General features: G+C 40.4%; 1 protein-coding gene across 1 annotated transcript; it reads left to right on the forward strand.

The window, feature by feature from the left end:
• Positions 1 to 154: 154 nt before the first annotated feature.
• mrpl22 (mitochondrial ribosomal protein L22) lies at positions 155 to 5410 on the forward strand. Its single transcript, XM_049591982.1, has 7 exons — positions 155 to 221; positions 319 to 361; positions 1556 to 1691; positions 1924 to 1989; positions 2329 to 2406; positions 2645 to 2714; positions 5070 to 5410. Exons 1-7 carry the CDS (start codon positions 197 to 199, stop codon positions 5276 to 5278), a joined length of 627 nt encoding a protein of 208 aa, XP_049447939.1. The 5' UTR covers positions 155 to 196; the 3' UTR covers positions 5279 to 5410.
• Positions 5411 to 20543: the final 15133 nt, after the last annotated feature.

A 20543-nucleotide genomic window follows, 5' to 3' on the forward strand; every position in this document is an offset into this window, starting at 1 on the left:
GTTTGCTTTCTCAAAATGCAATTGCGCTTTTTTACCATTAATTTTATTTTATTTTTTACAAAACTGCTAAGCCGACTTAAAATAGTAATGCTTTGCTAAAAAAGGTCGTATAAGCAGTCAAGACGACAAATGTCGCTGTTAACACTGTAAACATTACTACCGTAAAGCGAACACGGTAGCGTCGTAAAAAAGCAACATGGCGGCTGCAATGACAGGACGTGGTGAGAGATTCGCAGCCTAATTTTCCACAAATTACCCATGTTACTACATTTATTGTGTCTGCTGACGATATTTTAACCTTGTCGTATTTGTTTTCAGGTATGGCTTTTATTAGGAATATATCCGGAGTGTTACACTCAAGGTACGTACATCGACATTAGTGTAGCATCATGGCTAACGTTACCTAGCTATCACAGTCTCTGCAGAAGGACAAATGTCTGTGGACTGCTTTAACGGGCTAATCAATCACATCACCGTGAAAACCACCTAGCGTTAATTGAAATTCAAAGTAAATAATTTTGGCAAGTGACGCTATGAAATACAGAACCTCAGTGTGACTTTGCTGTAAATGTCAGTTTCTGACTGTTTTTGTCTGAGACATGTCACGCAGGCAGAATAATGTATGTCTATGTAACTAGTGACTATTTTTCTTACCCATGTAATGCTAACTTTCTTTATCCTCCTGACTGTAACGTCAAAACATGCATTTATTAATCATTACAGAGGATTCAACTTCAATATCAGAAAGGTTGCTGTGGCCATTCTCTCTAAAAACATTTTAACCTACCTTAATGACCACAGTCACTGTTTTTTGTTTCTTTTCTTTTCTTATAACGCTCAGTTCACAGTGTCAGTAGCATTACGCATATACATATGTCAGTGTAACCTGCCACATTACAAACAAACTTTACTGTATTACAATATATGTTCATAACCAAAGTAAGCCGCACTGATGCCAGTCTTATTTGAGGTTCAGATTTTTAGTCCACTAGATAAAGTTTGCTGTAATAATAATAATGACCTAAGTAAGATAACCAGACTGAAAACCTTATTTAATCAGTTAAAATAGATGTTGACAAAGTTTTCCTTAAGGTGCATAATTTGCAGCAAAAAAGATAATATCTCACAACATATTGCGCTATATGTTATCGCAATACTCAGCGTAACGCCAAACATTAAGGTTAACAATAATTTCGTGTGATATCATAGGGCCTCTGGTGTTTCCCACCGTAGAGATATTTTTTGTGGAGACAGGAGGCAAAATTTCGAGTCTTCATTGCAAAGGGGGAAAAATGTTTTTGAAGTAAAATGTTTTGATGGACTGACACTTGTAGCATAGCCAGAGGGCAGAACTTATAGTCAATATATGAGCAGGTTGAGATAAGTCGCATGTGATTGTACCTGTTGTACAGTACTTCAGCTGATGGGAGGGGAGGACTGTTATTTTGGATGAGCTGATGAAAGTGTGCCACAATTTTTGTGTGTTTGGTGTCTGTGCTGGTACGACACACATATAATTAAATATCCTTTTCCACTTTCTGAAATGTCTCCCCAGGTTACAGGTTCTGGGTGTCAGTCCTCAGCAGCTCTCATGTCTCCACACCAGCTCTTCGCTGGAAGCAAAGAACTGGGAGAGAAAGAACAAGAAGATGTATCCACCTCAGCTACCAGATGAACCTCGCAGACCAGCAGTAAGTCTTTCTGTCTATGGAGTGCAGAGTGAAAGGATGGCGTGGTCTGGTGTCACTTGAAGGAAATAGGTGGATAAAAGGACATAACAATTTCAGAGTGTAGAACTTAGGCATTACTTTGGATTGCTATCCACAAAGTCATGTACCTGCGTATGTGTATATGTTCCATATCCCTTAAAGGGTGCAGAAGTTGTCTGTTGTCTAAAACCTTTGTGTTTTTCTTCCTCTTCAGGAGATCCACCACAGCAGAAGGCAAATTAAATACAGCAAAGACAAGATGTGGTACCTGGCCAAAATGGTGAGACCCACAGCAGGAAATTTCTTTATCAATATCATATCTTCAAGCAAAGTCAAGTAATCATATCTGTGCACTTTAGTAAGTCAGCTTGTAACAATCAGTTGTTTCAAACAGGCGTTGACAGAGATGTGTATTGATGACAGTCAGCTAAGAGAATATTTAGAGATTTGGGGTAAATAGCAGGGTGATGAATCTACTCTTGTCAGTTAGCAGAATATTTCATTCTGTGTTCAGGGTTGACTTAAGCATGGAGCTGCAGTGAAAAGAAAGTAACACCTTTCTGTCCTTTGTGGAAACAGTAATTTTGTTCTTTCATCTCACCGTTTGTTCTTCTCACAGATCCGAGGGATGAGCATTGATCAGGCCATTGCACAGCTGGAGTTCAACGACAAGAAAGGGGCAAAGATAATGAAAGAGGTTCGAAGCTGCATGTTCAGTCTTCCTTATGTTGGCCTGTGTGTGTGTGTGTGTGTGTTTGATAAAATTAGACACAGTAGTCACAAATAAATGTTAATCAAATTCCTTCATGACTTAAATGTTTTCATCTCTGGCATTGTTGTTGAGTTGTTGTGTATTAATGCATTATTTTGACACCACACCTATGCAATAGATGTGTATTAATAAAAGTCACATTTTTGTGTGTTTGTTTACGCAGGTTCTTGAGGAAGCTCAGGAGATGGCAGTCAGAAATTACAATGTAGAGTACAAATCCAACTTGTATGTAGGTAAGTGTCTGCATCACTGGTGGGTTTTACTGCGTATACAGCTGCATGTTATTAACACAACAAAACTCAGCTGGATGGCTAACACCTGGGCCACTCTGCCTGCGTGTGCAGAGCATGTGCGTCACAGAACCTCTTGCTATTTATTTCGGAGCCCATGTTAGCAGCACAGATTTTCTGTGGCTCTGCTGTAGCTCATCTTAAGTCTCCCCCATTTTTTTCCCTGTGACGTGCGTGGTTTGTAGCCAAAAATAGACAATAAAAATGATCTGTTGATAGTCATATTAACATCAAACCAGCAACATTATACCTTTTATGATAGTTTCACGACAGTCTATATTTGTAGAATATGTCAGAGACATGAAAAAACAAAAAAAAAAGACATCCTCCTTCCAGTCAACACTTCCTCTTTCAGTTTCAAATTATAAGCCCTCTAACATTTCTGTAGATAAAATCCCTTAAAGGGAAATTTCGGTTTATTTCAACCTGTCTCCTATCGTCCTAAATTCGCTTCAAGTGACTAGTGACATAAAAATAATAGTTAGCATGTTAGCCATTAGCCTAGATACAGCCGGGGTGCATAGTAGCATCAGACCTGTTAAAACGTAAGTGAACGGGCAACCTTCAAGTGCAAAGTTAGTCCACTAAACAAGCTTTTTTTCCACAAAGACCGCCTCATATCGTTAGGATAAATGTCAGAGAACATATAGAAAACGACATGTAAACGTGTTGTCTTACCTTACCGGTGTGGTGCCATGTTTGTTTACCATTTAACTCTGCTTTCCAAAGCGCGGCTGAAATACAGTATATCTCGCCAGCTCTAGATAAAGCCCAGCTGGATACTAACGTTACTCCAGGTGGAGGTGTCTTGTCCTCGGTCACATCCAGACCTTGAAAATAAGGCTGCAACCGGTCCCATTCCTTGCAACAGAGGCATTCCTCTTCTGTGGGCACTGGGGCACAGCATTCACAGGTACACCACCAATCTCCAGAGCTACGCAGCCTTGCAGCAGCCATTCCTCCTCTCTCATCCTCTAACGTTCAGGCTACTGTCCGGTTCTGAGACGGTATGAGATCGCTGCTTGTTCTCGCGATATTTCGGCCGCGATTTGGCAAGCAGAGCTAAATGGTAAACAAACACGGCAGCACAAGGTAAGGTAAGGTAAGACAACACGTCTACATGTCGTTTTCTATACGTTCTCTGACATTTATCCTAACGATATGAGGCGGCCTTTGTGGAAAAAAAGCTTGTTTAGTGGACTAACTTTGCACTTGAAGGTTGCCCTTTCACTTATGTTTTAACAGGTCTGACGCTACTATGCGCCCCGGCTGTATCTAGGCTAACGGCTAACATGCTAACTATTATTTTTATGTCACTAGTCACTTGACACGAATTTAGGACGATAGGAGACAGGTTGAAATAAACCGAAATTTCCCTTTAATTTGTTACCACAAGGCTTTTATTGTAACTATTGATGGCTTTATTAAAGGCAAACTTAATGTAGATAGATAGGGCTGGGCGGAAGCAGCGCTGTCTGTGTGAACACCACACGAGGCGGTAAGGTAGCGGTCACACGCAGGTAGACAGTGTGGCCCGAGCTTAAGTATTAAAAACAAGCAGCATCTGTTGTTTAAATTTTGGTTTTATGGTTTTAATTAACATGGTCAGTGATAAAATTATAGTTCAACAAGACATTTGGACTGAAAAGCAACATCATATTATCCCATTTAGTGACATCTGGGATAACATCTCAGCGTTATTTGTTTTTTTATTGAGAAGCCTATGTGACATCCTCACAAGAAACACAGACATCAGGACAAGACTGAGCACATACCATTGTCAGTGGAGGTAATAACAATTTGACATTTTAAATAATCAGTGTGTTTTGGCATAAAGTTACATATTTGAGGATACAGTACTTATTTAAATACTTAACCTTGCAAATGAAAATCTTTTACTTCCCAAAACTTCTCACAAATCTTATTAGTGTTCTCAAGCTGTCAGCCATCACGCCAAGAGCAATTTTCAGTAAAAAAAATCTGGATGGGGAAAATGACCTTCAGTAGGGGGGAGAAGGTAATGAATCCTTTTTTTTTAAAAGGCAGTATGTTTCTTTTGAGTTCAGATGGTGCGCACAGTGAGTAATTTATGTGGAGTTGCAGACGTTATTACAGATAAGCCTGAACTCAGGACAGTTGTTGTTATTTTGACCTGTTTTCATTCAAAGGCACCTCTACAAATTAAATGAGTTATTCTGTACCTTATCTCTTTCTCTCTCTCCCTCTCTCTCTCTCTCACTCTTTATCTCATCCCCCCTTTCATCACACACACCATCCCCTGCTGCTCCTCTCCTGCAGCTGAGTCCTACTCAGGCAAAGGGAGGTACTTGAAGCGGATCCGTTACCATGGCCGCGGGATGTTTGGCATCATGGACAAAGTTTACTGTCACTATTTTGTCAAGCTGGTGGAGGGCCCGCCGCCCAAAACGGAGGAGAAGACGAGCTTTGATCAGGCCAAAGAGTACGTTGAGGGCCTCAAGAACCGAACCATCATCCACAGTCTGTAGACAACCTGATAGGACAATATTTCACATGTACCTTTTATTGTATGTCTGCGTGTGTGTGTGTGTGTGTGTGTGAGAGAGTGTGAAAGTGAATGTGTCATTTGACATTTGTAAATAAACAAACGATAAATTGCTTATGAGATGTTAAAGTGTTGCTCATTTTTGGTGTTTTCATTGTCTCATTATATCTTGAAATAATACAGACTGGGGCCAGTGATGTCGTTTAAAATAAAGTGGTGACTACTTCAGAAAGATATCATTAAGTTATCATATCTAACATAGATATTACACCGAGTAAATTCACCTCTGTTGGTTTTTAATCTATGCCTCACATATAGTCACACAGCTGGCGTTAGCCTCATGTCCTTAATGTCCTCAGCACAGTCTCTGGAAGATTGTAGAATTCAGTAAAATACCTGCAGGTACACAGCTTCTGCTCTTGAGTTGATAAGCCCTGGGATGCATTGAACAGAATCCTGTCCAATCAGGCAAATAGATACTTTCTGCTTTGGTCAGCATTCGCATGGTTAGTCTGTCTGTGCTGGTTCCCAGAAGTTGCATGGGTATTGAAATGAACTATTTAAATATTAAAGAATGCAGAGGGAAAATAACCTGAAGGCTACAATTGTAATTTTATCCAAACACGGGTTTTATTTATCTTTGGTCAACTAAGATCAGATAAAAGTTTGTTTAACCTGAGGGAAGTTCCTGTGCAGCACTCGCAATACAAAGTGGGAAGAGAACAAATATAAAACAGTGAGGTGCAAAATATACAACACATAGAACAGTATTGATGTGAAGAGTAATGAAGATCTGAAGGGGTTGCATATAGATACATATAAACAGTGTCAGATCTGAGGTGTAAGTGTATATGATCAGCACAGAAACTATGTGATGGGTCTAACAGCATTTATAACTGGTGTTACAGAATATTAGCTTTTATCTTTTATCATTTTGTCTTTTTACTTGGCTGTAAAGTTAGTGTCCCTTGTTATGTTAGGGCACCTATTACAAAAAGGGGACATTTTATGTCTACAAATAAAATGGGGAGGTCTGTAACTGCACGCCTTCGCCAGTTAAACAAAATGGGTCCAAACTGTGCTGTTGATCTGCCCATCAAACTTGTAAGAATTACACTTAAGAATGTCCCGAAGAGCCAAGTTATGAGTGAAAAAGTTCTTCACTGAGAGTTAGTAACAAGACACATTATCAAGTGATTTACACAGCACAGCATGATTTATTAAATTTGTGCTAAAAGCAGCCATAGCCAGTTAGAAATAAGAATTCACCTTACATCTGCTGCATTGTTCATTCCTCAATTTAATTTAATTTAATTTAATCCTAATTTATTTTATTTTATTTATTGAGTAATAATTGTTAACATCTCTGGTGGAATTTAACAAATAGAATTAATTTTAGTATATGTGTAATTCAAATATATAAAGATAGGGAGGAAAGGATTGTAAAACTGCCGGAAACTAAAAGAAAACCATGCGAGCTGGAGCAGGGAAGACAGTCTGCTGCTGGTAGATAGGTAGCCTACAGTACATCACAGAAAAAAGGATAATAAGGGGAATTTAATACCACATCAACAGGTGCAGACAGTCACTGCAGCTTTATTCTTTTTGTTTGCACCGCTGCCAATGTGCAGTCGGAGATAACAGTTTTTCAAGAAAGCAGCCGCTGCAAACGTTAAGCTAAACACACCCCAATTCTGAATTGGCTGTATTGACAAATGTTGTATTGTGCAGTCATTCCTAAATATGTCTCAGACAGTGTGTGCTGTGCACCTCTGCCTCTATGTACATGGCACAATTCCATAAACAGCTGTTAAAAGTTTGTGAATAGGTGTAAGTGAGGGTTTTTACTCTTTGAGTTAATTGCTAGATTTCACTTTTTCACTACTTCTTCTGAAACACCAAGCAGGCACAGGCGAGGAAAAGATCCCGCTGCACCTCGGGAAAATATTAGTGTTTTTATGCCACATGGCCACACAAAAATACAGTCTTCTGTGTGTGTGTGTGTGTGTGTGTGCCATAGTGTCACAGCTCCACTGTGATGGGTCTGGTAGTTGTAGTTAGGGTGACAGCAGTCATCACAACTCGTCCCAGGAGTACAAACCTGTCAGCTTCACTGTTCTTCATCCCTTCACTTGGACCGCTGCTCTGTGAGGAACTGGCCTGCAGACGTCTTCAGAGCTGCCTCAGTGCCTTTATGAAACACAGGAAACAAAAAGCTGGAAGTGACTGGCTTCACTAGGTCTGATGAAAGAGGGACAACTTTATGTTTTTAAAATGAAATGTCATTGTTGACAGCAGGCCGCTTTAAAAACACTTTTTTTGTGAATGTAAAATAAGAAGCAACTGTTCAGCTTCACATCACGTAACCTTTTAATGTTTGTCTTTATCAGAGGACAGACGTACATTTCTGATTTATTAAGTTTGTTGCTTTTGCAGTGTGCCTTTTTGTTGTCCTTGCTTTTTTCTCCAAAATTCCTGCAGGATGTAATTATGTTCGCTAAATGTGGTGTCTTTCATGTCCTTGTCTATTTATATGCATTCTCTTTCAAATTTCTCATTATTGTCTGCTATTCTGCTAATAAATTAAATTTAGAGGCAGAGGAGATATGAAAAAATACTCTTTGGAAATTTGTATTTTCTAAAGGTCACAGTGTCTCAGTGCTGCCGAGGCCCGGAGCTTTGCTTTCTGCTGTTCCTAATTGGCCTTTAGTTTCCTGTTCCTGATGTGAGTGATCCAGCTCGTGTATCTGCCTGTCACCACGTCCCTCCAAAGCCCTTGTCAGCTCTGAGAAGCTTTGAGTGTATTTCCAAATAAAATGCCATCTGCTGGCCCCAATTTCAGCAGACAAGTGCCCTCAATCTCAGGTTGGAGGCCGGCTGGGTCCCAAAAGCACAAAGCAGCAGCGACTTCTGAAAAGAGCAAAAGGCTTCATCTTCTTCCTCTCCACCAGACTTTCACTAACGGACTGCCTCTCCTTTACTCCTAATATCTCTCCACCTCTCTGAACACAAATACAAACACTGAGGAATATTAATTATGAACGATTTATTAAAACATTCACAGAGTTGTTGCCCTCCACTGGAGCCTGACTGATATTGAATTTTTGAGGCTAATACCATAGTGGATAACTTAGGGATTAAAAAAAAAAAAAGCGTCCACAATTAAAAAAAAAAATAAAAAAAATAAAAAAAAACTGTTACTTCTTTCTGGTGCATAACAATTAATTATCGAAAGTAAATCTTTGCATCTCTGTACGGAAATTACTTATTTATCAATTGAAATATAAATCCATACTAATACCTCTGTGATAAGCTAATATTCACTTATTCAATAATATTCACTTATTATTAATATTCAGCTAATATTGGGACGACATGCTATACTATGACTTTTTTTCATGATTTGGGACGACATGCTATACTATGACTTTTTTTCATGATTTGGGACGACATGCTATACTATGACTTTTTTTTCATGATTTTGGACGACATGCTATACAATGACTTTTTTTTTCATGATTTGGGACGACAGACTATACTATGACTTTTTTTCATGATTTGGGACAACATGCTATACTATGACTTTTTTTCATGATTTGGGAAAACATGCTATACTATGACGTTTTTCATGATTTGGGATGACATACTATAATATGACTTTTTTTCATGATTTGGGACGACATGCTATACTATGACTTTTTTTATATCATTCTGGACGACATGCTATACTATGACTTTTTTTCATGATTTGGGACGACATGCTATACTATGACTTTTTTTCATGATTTGGGACGACATGCTATACTATGACTTTTTTTATATCATTTTGGACGACATGCTATACTATGACTTTTTTTCATGATTTGGGACAACATGCTATACTATGACTTTTTTTCATGATTTGGGAAAACATGCTATACTATGACTTTTTTTCATGATTTGGGACGACATGCTATACTATGACTTTTTTTCATGATTTTGGACGACATGCTATACAATGACTTTTTTTTCATGATTTGGGACGACAGACTATACTATGACTTTTTTTCATGATTTGGGACGACATGCTATACTATGACTTTTTTTCATGATTTGGGAAAACATGCTATACTATGACATTTTTCATGATTTGGGACGACATACTATAATATGACTTTTTTTCATGATTTGGGACGACATGCTATACTATGACTTTTTTTCATGATTTTGGACGACATGCTATACAATGACTTTTTTTTCATGATTTGGGACGACAGACTATACTATGACTTTTTTTCATGATTTGGGACGACATGCTATACTATGACTTTTTTCATGATTTGGGATGACATACTATACTATGACTTTTTTTCATGATTTGGGAAAACATGCTATACTATGACGTTTTTCATGATTTGGGACGACATACTATAATATGACTTTTTTTCATGATTTGGGACGACATGCTATACTATGACGTTTTTCATGATTTGGGACGACATACTATACTATGACTTTTTTTCATGATTTGGGAAAACATGCTATACTATGACGTTTTTCATGATTTGGGACGACATACTATAATATGACTTTTTTCATGATTTGGGACGACATGCTATACTATGACTTTTTTTATATCATTTTGGACGACATGCTATACTATGACTTTTTTTCATGATTTGGGACGACATACTATACTATGACTTTTTTTCATGATTTGGGAAAACATGCTATACTATGACGTTTTTCATGATTTGGGACGACATACTATAATATGACTTTTTTTCATGATTTGGGACGACATGCTATACTATGACTTTTTTTCATGATTATGGAGGACATGCCATACTATGACATTTTTTCTTGATTTGGGACGACATGCTATACTGTGACTTTTTTTCATGATTTGAAAACGACATGCTATACTATGACTTTTTTTTCATGGTTTTGGACAACATACTATATTATGACATTTTTTCATGATTTGGGACGACATGCTATACTAAATGTATATAGCTGCTGTTGAGGTGGAGGAACAACCTTTCCCAAAAATCTATGGATGATTGGTTAGTGTCGCTTTAAATACACTGAGACTAATTGGATAATTGAAGTCAGTTAAATGAGCAATGATGCATTCAAGAGCATTGAGAAAAGTGCTCTTACCTCAGAAAACAACCACTCTGACTTTTGTTTTCCAGAAACCTTTGTTTGCTCCAATTGTAATCATGTAAAGACAGACAGACAGACAGACAGACACACACACACACACACACACACACACTGATTCAACTTGTGTAATGTCTATACCAATTAGTCGGCACTGTACAGATGACTGCCTCTGCCCGGCGGCTATGGATGCACAGATTCACAGTGAGATTGAAGTGAAAAATGTTTGGCAAAGCTTCGGCCAATAAACCTGAGAGGCTCGTGGTCCATCTGGGCTTTCTGTCAGACAAGAGCATGTTTCTGTGAATCGTGCTGGTGAAGCAGCAATACTGCTGATTAATGGATGTGGAGATATTGTGTGGTGTGTGTGTGTGTGTGTGTGTGTGTGTGTGTGTGTGTGTTTGTGTGCATAAGAGAGGGTGAACAATGCCTTGATAGAATGTGTAGTTTATCCTTGGCCTATACTTTATTGGTGACTTTTCATGAAATCACCTTAGTGGGTTGCACAGCTCAAGCAAGTGTCAGGTCTACTTACAGATTTCCATACTAGACAGAAAGTAATAGAGGACAATGGTTGCCTAGATTGGTAAGGAAAAGACATCCAAAAACCCAAACTGTAGAGAATGCATTTGCAAATGGGCAGCACAAATGTAAAGTATATCATTTGCGGTCAAGGAGTAAAAATTTGCAATAACACTGGTAAAATGTATGGGCCGATTATCACAGCCAGAACGCAGAGTTAAAAGTGCTATATTTAACAAAGATAGTTGATTGTGAGCCTCAACACAGACAGACCATACTAAGTTAATAACTGCACAAATGGACAATAATGTTTCTGTATATAGGGTGTAACGGAGCAACAATTGTTCTAAATCATTTGAAGAACCTCGAAGTTTGAGTTTTTTACAGTTTGATCCTCTCTGGGGGGTTTTTGGACAAAAATACCTGATGCCTCAAATTCGGCATTTGCACCATCTTGGATTTTTAAAGCCAGAAGTGACCATATTTGGACGAGAGGGTGAGCTGTGGGTGAATCTGACTCGTAGAATGTGGTGACAACACACTCAAAGTGACCACGCCTTTAAGTACGCATAGCTTTAAGTCTTAAAATAAAACTGGTGAGTTATATAAAAATTCACCCGCCACACAGTTGACATGACTGCAACACTCTCTCATACCTTAACAACTCAAAAACGACTTACATAATTGGCCCCAAAACTGTATTTTACCCTTCTAACCATCACAGTTTTAAACATGTTCTGAACATCATGAAATGGCTGCAGTTCCGCTCCAAAACCGCACGGTTAGGTTTAGGCAACAACAGTACATGGTTAGTTTTGGGAAAAACATCACAGGGTGTCTGTTGCTTAGTGGATAGAGCAGGTGCTCCATGTATAAAAGGCTCCATCCTTACTGCAGCGGCTGGGGTCTGATTCCAGCCTGCAGCCCTTTGCTGTGTGTCATCCCCTTTCTCTCTCCCCCATTCATGCTACACTGTCCTATCCATTAAAGGCAAAACTGTCCAAAAAATAATCAATAATCTTAAACAAAAAAAAAAAAAGAATGGAAAATATCACGGTATAACATAAAGTGCTGAATGTCACATGACATATACATCACATTCAGTAAGTCCCAGTAGTCACTGGCATAGTATGCTACACATACTAACATACTAGGCTATATTGTTATCAAAAGAAGTCAGTGTTGATGTCAAGACACAACCAGTCTCTGGGGTAAAAGTCCTGTGTTTGTTGTTTGACCCATCCACCTTCCCTCCCACCAAACGTTGTCCCTTCTGTGCAGAGTTTCCATGTTCTCCCCATGTCGGTGTGGGTTCTTCTACAGTCCAAAGACATGCAGGTTAATTGGTAACTCTAAATTGCCCGTAGGTGTAAATGTGAGCATGAAGGGTTTTCTGTGTCTATGTGTCAGCCCTGTGATAGTCTCGGGTTGTACCCCGCCTCTCGCCCAATGTCAGCTGGGATAGGCTCCAGCCCTCCTGTGACCCCTATTAGGATAAGCAATTACAGAAAAGGAATGAATCAACGCCTCTTCCTCCTGCTCCTGTAATAATTACTACGGCCACTACAGGGTGCCACCTTAAAATAAATATCAGTACGGTTTGTAACACCCTGCTTGCACCATCAAAAAATGCGTGGTCATATTTTCGGTAAGAGCTGACTGCATGAATAAGCAAATAAGCTACAACAAAACAAAACAAGGCTATGCCCATATCTATTTCTGCTGTATACTTGGACATTTTGTCAATGCGGATACTCCCTCTTGGAGCCAGCCTCAAGTGGCCATTCGAGGAACTACAGTTTTTGGCATTTCAGCACTGACTTCATTTTTTCAGCCCTCCAGGATGCAGCTTGGTTACTATGCATGCTAAATAGCAGCAACATCCTTAATTCAATTCTGATGAGGACCTATGTTACCCATGTGTCCTGCCTGTATTCTACTGCCCGTACTTTTTAACTACACACTGCTGATTTATGCCTTTTATTATTCTATTTCTTTTCTTATCCTGACTGTTCAATGTATTGAGCCTGTTTTTATTTTATGTTACTGTATTTTATTATTATCACTATCATTCTCAATTTCTATTTTCCTTTTTAATTGACTGTTTTTATTGCTTTAAATTGTGTCTTGTTGCTTTTAATGTCTCTGTAAAGCACTTTGAATTACCTTTTGTTGAATTGTGCTATACAAATAAACTTGCCTTGCCTTGCCTTGCCTTGCCTGTCTCTCCACACCATCAGCTCTCCAATAAATACTAAAATGACAAAAAGGTGGTGATTAAAAAAGAAAAATGACTACTTACATAACCACCACACACAAAGCCTACAAACAAGTAAGTACAAGTGCAAATACATGCAGAACTAACAGTCTGTTTTCTGAATCCAAATGTCTTTCGTCAGGAGTCACCTGTGTGGTAAAACATTTATTTTCCTTATTGTGGATTTCATGAGAAGTCACGTAAATAATTGATCAAAAATGAGAAACTAAGCCTCGATCCTCTCTGCTGCCCCCCACCGCCCCTCCACAGGGAAGCTATGGTGGAGTTCAGTGGTTACATGAAGTGAATTATGTATCATCTCATTCCAAGCATGAGCTCATCAAGCAGCGAGACATGAAAACGTGCGAGCAGCACTGGGAATTAACTGGAGGAAAGATTCAAATAGTCTGGACTTTATTATTCATGACGGGTGAAATTGTGCATTGAAAACAATCTGTACACATGCGTATGCGCCACACAGCCTGGGCCGCCACACACACACACACACACACACACACACACACACACACCTGGATGAAAAGAATGGGATGTCATGATGCTCCCTTTAATTTGTTTTTAATGTCGGTTGTCGGTCAACGTGCCGGGGCGGCCCAGCAGAGGCTCAGATTGAGAAACAAATAGAAATCAGAAGCCAGTTGTGTGGGGAGCGCCTCGGGGTTTTATTCATTTCCTTTTAACTTTCCCATTTTTTTCCTCTCACTCTCCCTGTCTCTCTGGGGTGGTGTGTTGAGAACGACAGTCACAAAATGGTGTTAGCTCCCAAATGAAATCTTCGGCGCAAACACCACAGAGCAGGCTGCCTGCTGGCCGCCGTGGATGCTTTGCCCTTGAGAAACAAATCCAGACACAAAACACTTTGTTAGCTCTCTGGACAGCCTCCAATGAAGCCACATTCACCTCTTTTTCCCCTGAAAAAACCTCACAGTCTTTATCTCTCTGACAGGGGCGCATCTGTTCTTAAAAGAAAGGAAGAAAGTAGCAGAAACAAAAGTACTTAACCTTTTGTCTGTTCTTGTTGCAGTTCAATATTTCGGTTGTTTGTTTTTGGAAATAACAACTTTTTTGATCCTCAAATGCCTCATCAAACGTAACAACACACACTCCACCTAAACTTTTTTAATCTTTTAATGGACTGATTATGTGACAATAGGCCCCTGGGCACAGACATGCAAAAGGCCCCACCAACCTCCCACACATAGCAGCAGGACACACAAGCCCTTTTGAAACAGGAATTTTGCAGATTTGCAGGAAAGCCCAATCAGTTGTTGCCTACTTTTGTTTATACAGAATGCACCTTTTTCGGGGCAATGGGGGGCGTGAGCAAGTAACAAAACGTGTAGCTCAGTGTGTGACATATACAGTGACGTGGGAGGGAAGCCGTGGCTAGTCAGTCCTTCTGCAATTCTCTTCACCATCCCCGTCATCTGACGGTTAATGGCCTCTTCGTTTGCGAGGACAAGGAGGGCGCGCTATTCCTTGTCTCCCCAGTTGCTCATCTTTACAGTGTCTGTCAGGTTTGTGTTTCCCTCTTGCTACTAGCTGCTCGCTAATTCCTGCTGTCAGCTGTTTCCTGTTTATCCACCGCCAGTGGGTCGCACGTGCAGCGTCATCAACAGCTCCTCCCACAAGTCTTCAACAGCTCCTCCCGTTGTGGAAGGCCACTTCATTCTGTTTAAACTAAAAGGGTTCCGCCAATATGTCTACCCTACGAGGTGGAAAATTGGGCATCTCGGATCAACTCACCAATCCGGCTCTGTGTGGCTAAATGCTTGCAGCTTGCCGGCAAAACGGCCCAACATTCGTGGAAAATCTGGCAGTGTTAAAGGGGCTATAGACTTTGTGCTGGCTTTGCCTCTTTTTGGTGTTGTTTTCTGTCTCTTTGTAGTTGTTAGCATCTTTTAATGACTTTGTATCTCTCTGTGGTCTTTTAGTGTGACTTTGTGGCTGTTTTGTGTCACTTTACGGTAATTTTGTGTCTCTTAGGGGTATATTTGTGTCTTTTTTTTTTGGTCATTTTGTTTATCTTTGAAGTCATTTTGTGTCCCTGTGATGTATAGTTGTGTCTTTTTGGTTGTTTTATGTCTCTTTGTAGTTCATTTGCATGTCTTTGTTGTCATTTTGTGTATTTTCCTGGTTGATATGTGTTAATTTGAGTGACATTTTGCAGGTGAAGGCCAGGGGGCCGTTTACACTATAGGCTCCTGGGACCATGCCCTGATGGCTTGTTCAGTAATCCATCCATGCTTTTAAATTTCTGGAGTATCAAAGGCTTGAAAGGTGGCTGTGAAAGGCTTAGACTTCGCCCCATGTTGATAGTGCCTGTGATCAAAGTATTCCAATAGTTTTTTGCAGCAGAAATAAACTTCTTAAACCACCACTGCAGCATAAGCCACTTCTCCATATCCATTTTCTGCCACTTATCTTAGTCGCAGTAGCCAAAAGGTTTCAGTATGTTTCAAACACAAAGTTGTGTTTATATCTGCTCCCAATGAGCACATTTGATGACGGCCTAAAAGCCTGTCATAGAAAGGGGTGAAACATAGTGATAATGGCACACACTTTTGGATGGTCTCTCCTTAAAGGCCTTCATGATGTTGTACACACAAAAATAAATATAAAAATAGCTTGAGAAAGACATTCGAAGTTTGCCCACTTTTTTCTTTTTTTAATCTCAGCAGTCCTGGCCAAACGCTGCATTTCAGATTGCCTGTTTTCTTACAGTTACAAAAAACCTATGAACACAGACCCCCAATTCCAGTGTTGAAAATGGTGTTTCAGCAGGCACTTTCTTTTCAGCATACTTAGGCTTTAAGCAAGACATTTTTCTCCCCGGCCACATCCTCGAGCTCCTCCTGGGAATAACTCATCTGGGCTTTCTGTCAGATAAAAGACAGAAATGGCCCGGGCAGCAACATTTGGGGACTCCAGTGGCCAAATACAATCTCCTCAGTGGCGTTCCGGGTCTTCCCCCGTGGTCTCCTTGTTGGATTTGTCCAGAATACCCTCTCAGCGTTCTGCTTCTTTTTGCTCCTCACGTGCTCCCTAATGCTGAGCTTAGACACCCTGCAAAGGAAACTTATCTGCGGCTGCTTGTGTCTGCAGTCTAATACTTTGGGTGAACCCATGCATTATGGGCAGCAACAGTGATTGCTTCATCAGAATATCGCAGCTTGACAGTGCATGCTGCGTTCTGTAATTTTGAGTCACTCTCTCCCAGTCTAACCTGCTCACTTTTTTCACACTCCATGTTTCTTCTGCTCTCCAGGCTAGAAACATGTATATTTACCAAAGGAAGATGACACTGAAATGCTTTTTCCTTGTCACCAGAGCTGGAGAGGCCTTGTGGGTCTAGCAGAGCAGCAGGCCTGCTCCAAAGCATGGGTGCAGCTCCAATGGGTGCTGCTGAGTAGCACTAACTGACTACACTAATGGACTTCCCTGCAGAGAGGAAGCAAAAGAAAAATATGGCATTATAGGTGCACAAACTCAAATGAAGCTTAGAGAGGAGACATTACTGAGAGCATGAGAATTACAATGACGAAGCTTTATTGATTACTGCTGGCAAATGAATCCAGCAAGTAAAAGGATTGAGGTGTTGCAGCCAGATGTTAAGTGTCATTTCGGGTAAAAATTTTGCTAATGGGGGAGACTGAGGTGATAAAAATGCAATCCACCAGCCCTTCTGGCCCCACACACTCAAGATTCATACATAATAAAAGATAACACATGATATTCAGATTGGAAAACATTCATTTTACCGATGATTATTTTCATATTGTGAGTAATTTCCATGAATTCACCATGGTTTTCATGACCCACCACAGATTAAATGCATGGTGATATGAGTATCCCTGCATTTAAGCTGCACTGGGTGTCACTGTTGCATCACATCTGAATCCTCCCGATCCACAGCCTCAACAGCAGCAGCAGCAGCAGCTTAAACCCCGAGCGTCACGTTTCACAGGACACACAGGACGGTTTCCCTTAACATGCCTGCAGGCTCCTCCAACGGATCACATCCCACATGAAACCAGAGACACAGAAACCAATCTGGCACAATCCTGCTGGGTATGTGCACTGCATGTCTTTCGATTCATCAAGATGAATTTCAATATTTCAATCTGTCACGCATGCTGCAGCGCTCCGCTCACAGCCGTGCAGTGTGGGGACGATGTGCAGCAGGCTGAGGAAAAAAAAAAAAAAAGAAAAAGTACTATTAAAGACTGTTACAGTAAAATTGACTTTCTGTAACTCTGATACTGTGCGTGTGCATTCCAATATTTCATTACAGCTGTACAATAGTTAATCAAATGTCCAGGCACACAGCCCTGAATGACAAGCACCACTGCATTTGCATTGACGCCAAACCCCCACACAGACTCCTCTCCACACAAATCCATCTGAAGCTGAATCAAAGTGCATTTTGCAGAGTGACTCAAAAATAAGACAAACAAACAAGTCTGAAGTAGTTGTCCCACTTCACCTCCACCAAATTCCTTCTGTTATGGAGCAGCGAAGTGGAATTTTCATCAACACACAACACAATACACTATGTTGTATAATGTCAGTTATTCCTTAGCAACAGTAAGTTGAAAGACAGAAGCTGTGTCCCTCATTTACTATTTACTACTCACTACACAGTGTGGCAGATGGCAAAATACTCGCACACCGCTTATCTTTTTATTGACCTGTTTTCTTCTGCCTGCGCATGCATGATGGTAGTTGGCTCGTGTTTAGTGACCATTAGTTGTACTCATTGTACTTTTTACATTACAGTTCAGGATCATTTGAGACAACTTTCACTCTTCTTCCTCTGGCAAGGCTGCTGTCATCTCTCATCTCATGAACATAAAGCTAAAGTGTTATTTTACACCCAACCACTTGTTCTGCTGCTGGGCAAACATTCACACCTCAGCATCATCCACAATCAGCTTCAGGGGGACAGTTGAAGGTGCATCTACTGAACAAACAGTATTCTTGTCTTCAGTTGAGAGTAGGTTGCAGACAACATGTCAGAAAGAGAGAAAAGGATGGCAAAAAAAACAAGGTGTCAAACCAGGGATGATAAATCTTGGGGGCTAGAAAATGAAGCCAATGTTGAAGTGGCAGAAACTGTAGTTCCTTGAATGGCCACCTGAGGCTGGCTCCAAAAGTGAGTCAATACAAACAGACACAGATGTTAAAATGCCAAACTTTACAGCAGAAATGTTGCAGAAACATGCTTAGCCTACTGACACTTGACACCAAAAGCCACTTTTCACGGCAGTATGATACACGGCCGGGTGGTGGCCAGACCTCACCTTTCGCAGTGTTATGATGTGCCACCAGTCAGCTAGATGGCACCTGTTGCAGCTGTATGATACGCCACTGGGCAGCATCAGGTTGAAACACTGCCGTTAATGTAAGGAGTTGGAAAGTCCCTTTAGGAAGGGTGGTGTATGTGTCCACATCGGACTTTCACCCAGAAGGCTGGTGTTTGCTTCCTGTATGACTGTAGAGCCAAACCATGATGGTTTTTTTTGTCTTTGTTTTTGTTTTTTTGTTTTTTACTTAAACCTAACTATGTGCTTTTGTTGACATCCTGGCATTAGTAGCGGGGTCCTTGCTACATCAGCAGCAGGTGCAGAAGGATACCTAGCGCGTAATATGTAGACGTGAAAGGCCACTGAGAAAACAGCAATATGTAACAACTTCACATGAGATGTGTTGAGCCTACAACCTGGTACAGAAACAGTTTTGATATCTATAGCTAATTTCAACATTATGGAGGTGAGATTTTATAACTCACCTGTTTAAATTTTCATCAAGGTTTAAGTCTACACATATTTAAGGGCGGGGCCAGTGACAGGCTGCCTTTGAGGGATCAACACAGTCTATGAGTTAGATCCATCCCTCGCTCCACCACAGCTCTACCCTCTCGACCAAATATGTTCACTTCTGGCTCCGTAAATCCAAGATGGGAATCCAAAATGCCTTGAGGCTTCAGAACTGGAGTTCACAAACCAATGAGTGACATCACAGTGTCTACGTCCATTATTGTTGCAGTCTATGATCAATAGGTCTCCAGAGCGGGTTGGTCTCAACCCACTGGCCAGAATGAATGTTGGTAACATTTGTACATTATTATGTAGTGCATATGTTGAAACTTTACAGTTCTACAATGCTGTGGTTACGGGGTGGTTATGTTTAGGAATATGTGTTTTGGCTTAATGTACTTGGTTTTGGTGGCATAATCCTGTCTGGGAATGCCTCCGGTGTCTCACTGAAAAACACCTGCTTTCTTTGGCAAATTTGGCAATTGAAATAGCGTCAGTGTGTCACTAAAAAAACAATCCCCTCTTCTGTTGGTTGTTGGTCTCGAACAGAGGTCTGCAGGTTGGCAGCTGTCTTGCCTAGGTGTCATGCCATCTACCAACCCTCATCCAGATGACAAAGTCAGCTCAAAGACATGTAATCAGAACTACATCATTCTAGATCTTCGGGCTAAAGTGTTTAGGAAATTATGCTGATAAATAAAACTTTATTTGAGAAATACATGTGTGATGATTTATTTACTTTTATGCCAACCATACCTTGTTTGAGAAAGTATGACCATGGCAACAAGAAATCCTTTGACACAGCCTTCACAAACATTACAATTCCACGTTATTCTCAGTCCCACTTTCTCTGAAGTCAGTAGCTAAATGTTAAGCATAAAGGGACAGAGCATAAAACTCTCACTGAAATCCACTTTAATGGGATAATTTCAGTGACAGCGAGTATTTAAAGGCACCTGCTGTGATCAAAATGTAATAAAAGACCAGGTCAAATCAGACAGAACAAATAGGTTCAGAGAGTTTAGCTGAAACAAGTAACCTTTTAGCTGTAATATAAAATTTGAAGGGTGATAAGCCTGTCACAGCTGTGTGGTTATGTTAAAACTATGCAGCCCCTCCAGCCAGCCAGTCAGAGATGAATATTCTTAGTGGTCATAAATCGTGGTCATGAATCAGTCCACCAGAATTCAGATCAGCTCTTTAAACGTGATCTATACAGTCTGTGTGTGAGCTAATTCTGTCCTGAAATTCACTCGGTATTTACAGCGCTGTTAGTGTGGCAGCTGCACTCTCTCTGTCACTTGAATTAGGGCCAAAGTCAGAGGAGCTCACGTTTGTTTCTCGCTGTTGCCGCGGGGAAAGTCACCTGATGGCCGACGACGCTGGAGATCAGAGGCTCTCTGGTCATAAAACAGCCCATAAACACAGAAACAATCAAGAGAGGACCAGGCGTGTGTGTGTGTGTGTGTGTGTGTGTGTGTGTGTGC

This window comes from Epinephelus fuscoguttatus, linkage group LG12 (assembly GCF_011397635.1).
Source record: "Epinephelus fuscoguttatus linkage group LG12, E.fuscoguttatus.final_Chr_v1".
In the NCBI taxonomy this organism is placed as follows: domain Eukaryota; kingdom Metazoa; phylum Chordata; class Actinopteri; order Perciformes; family Serranidae; genus Epinephelus; species Epinephelus fuscoguttatus.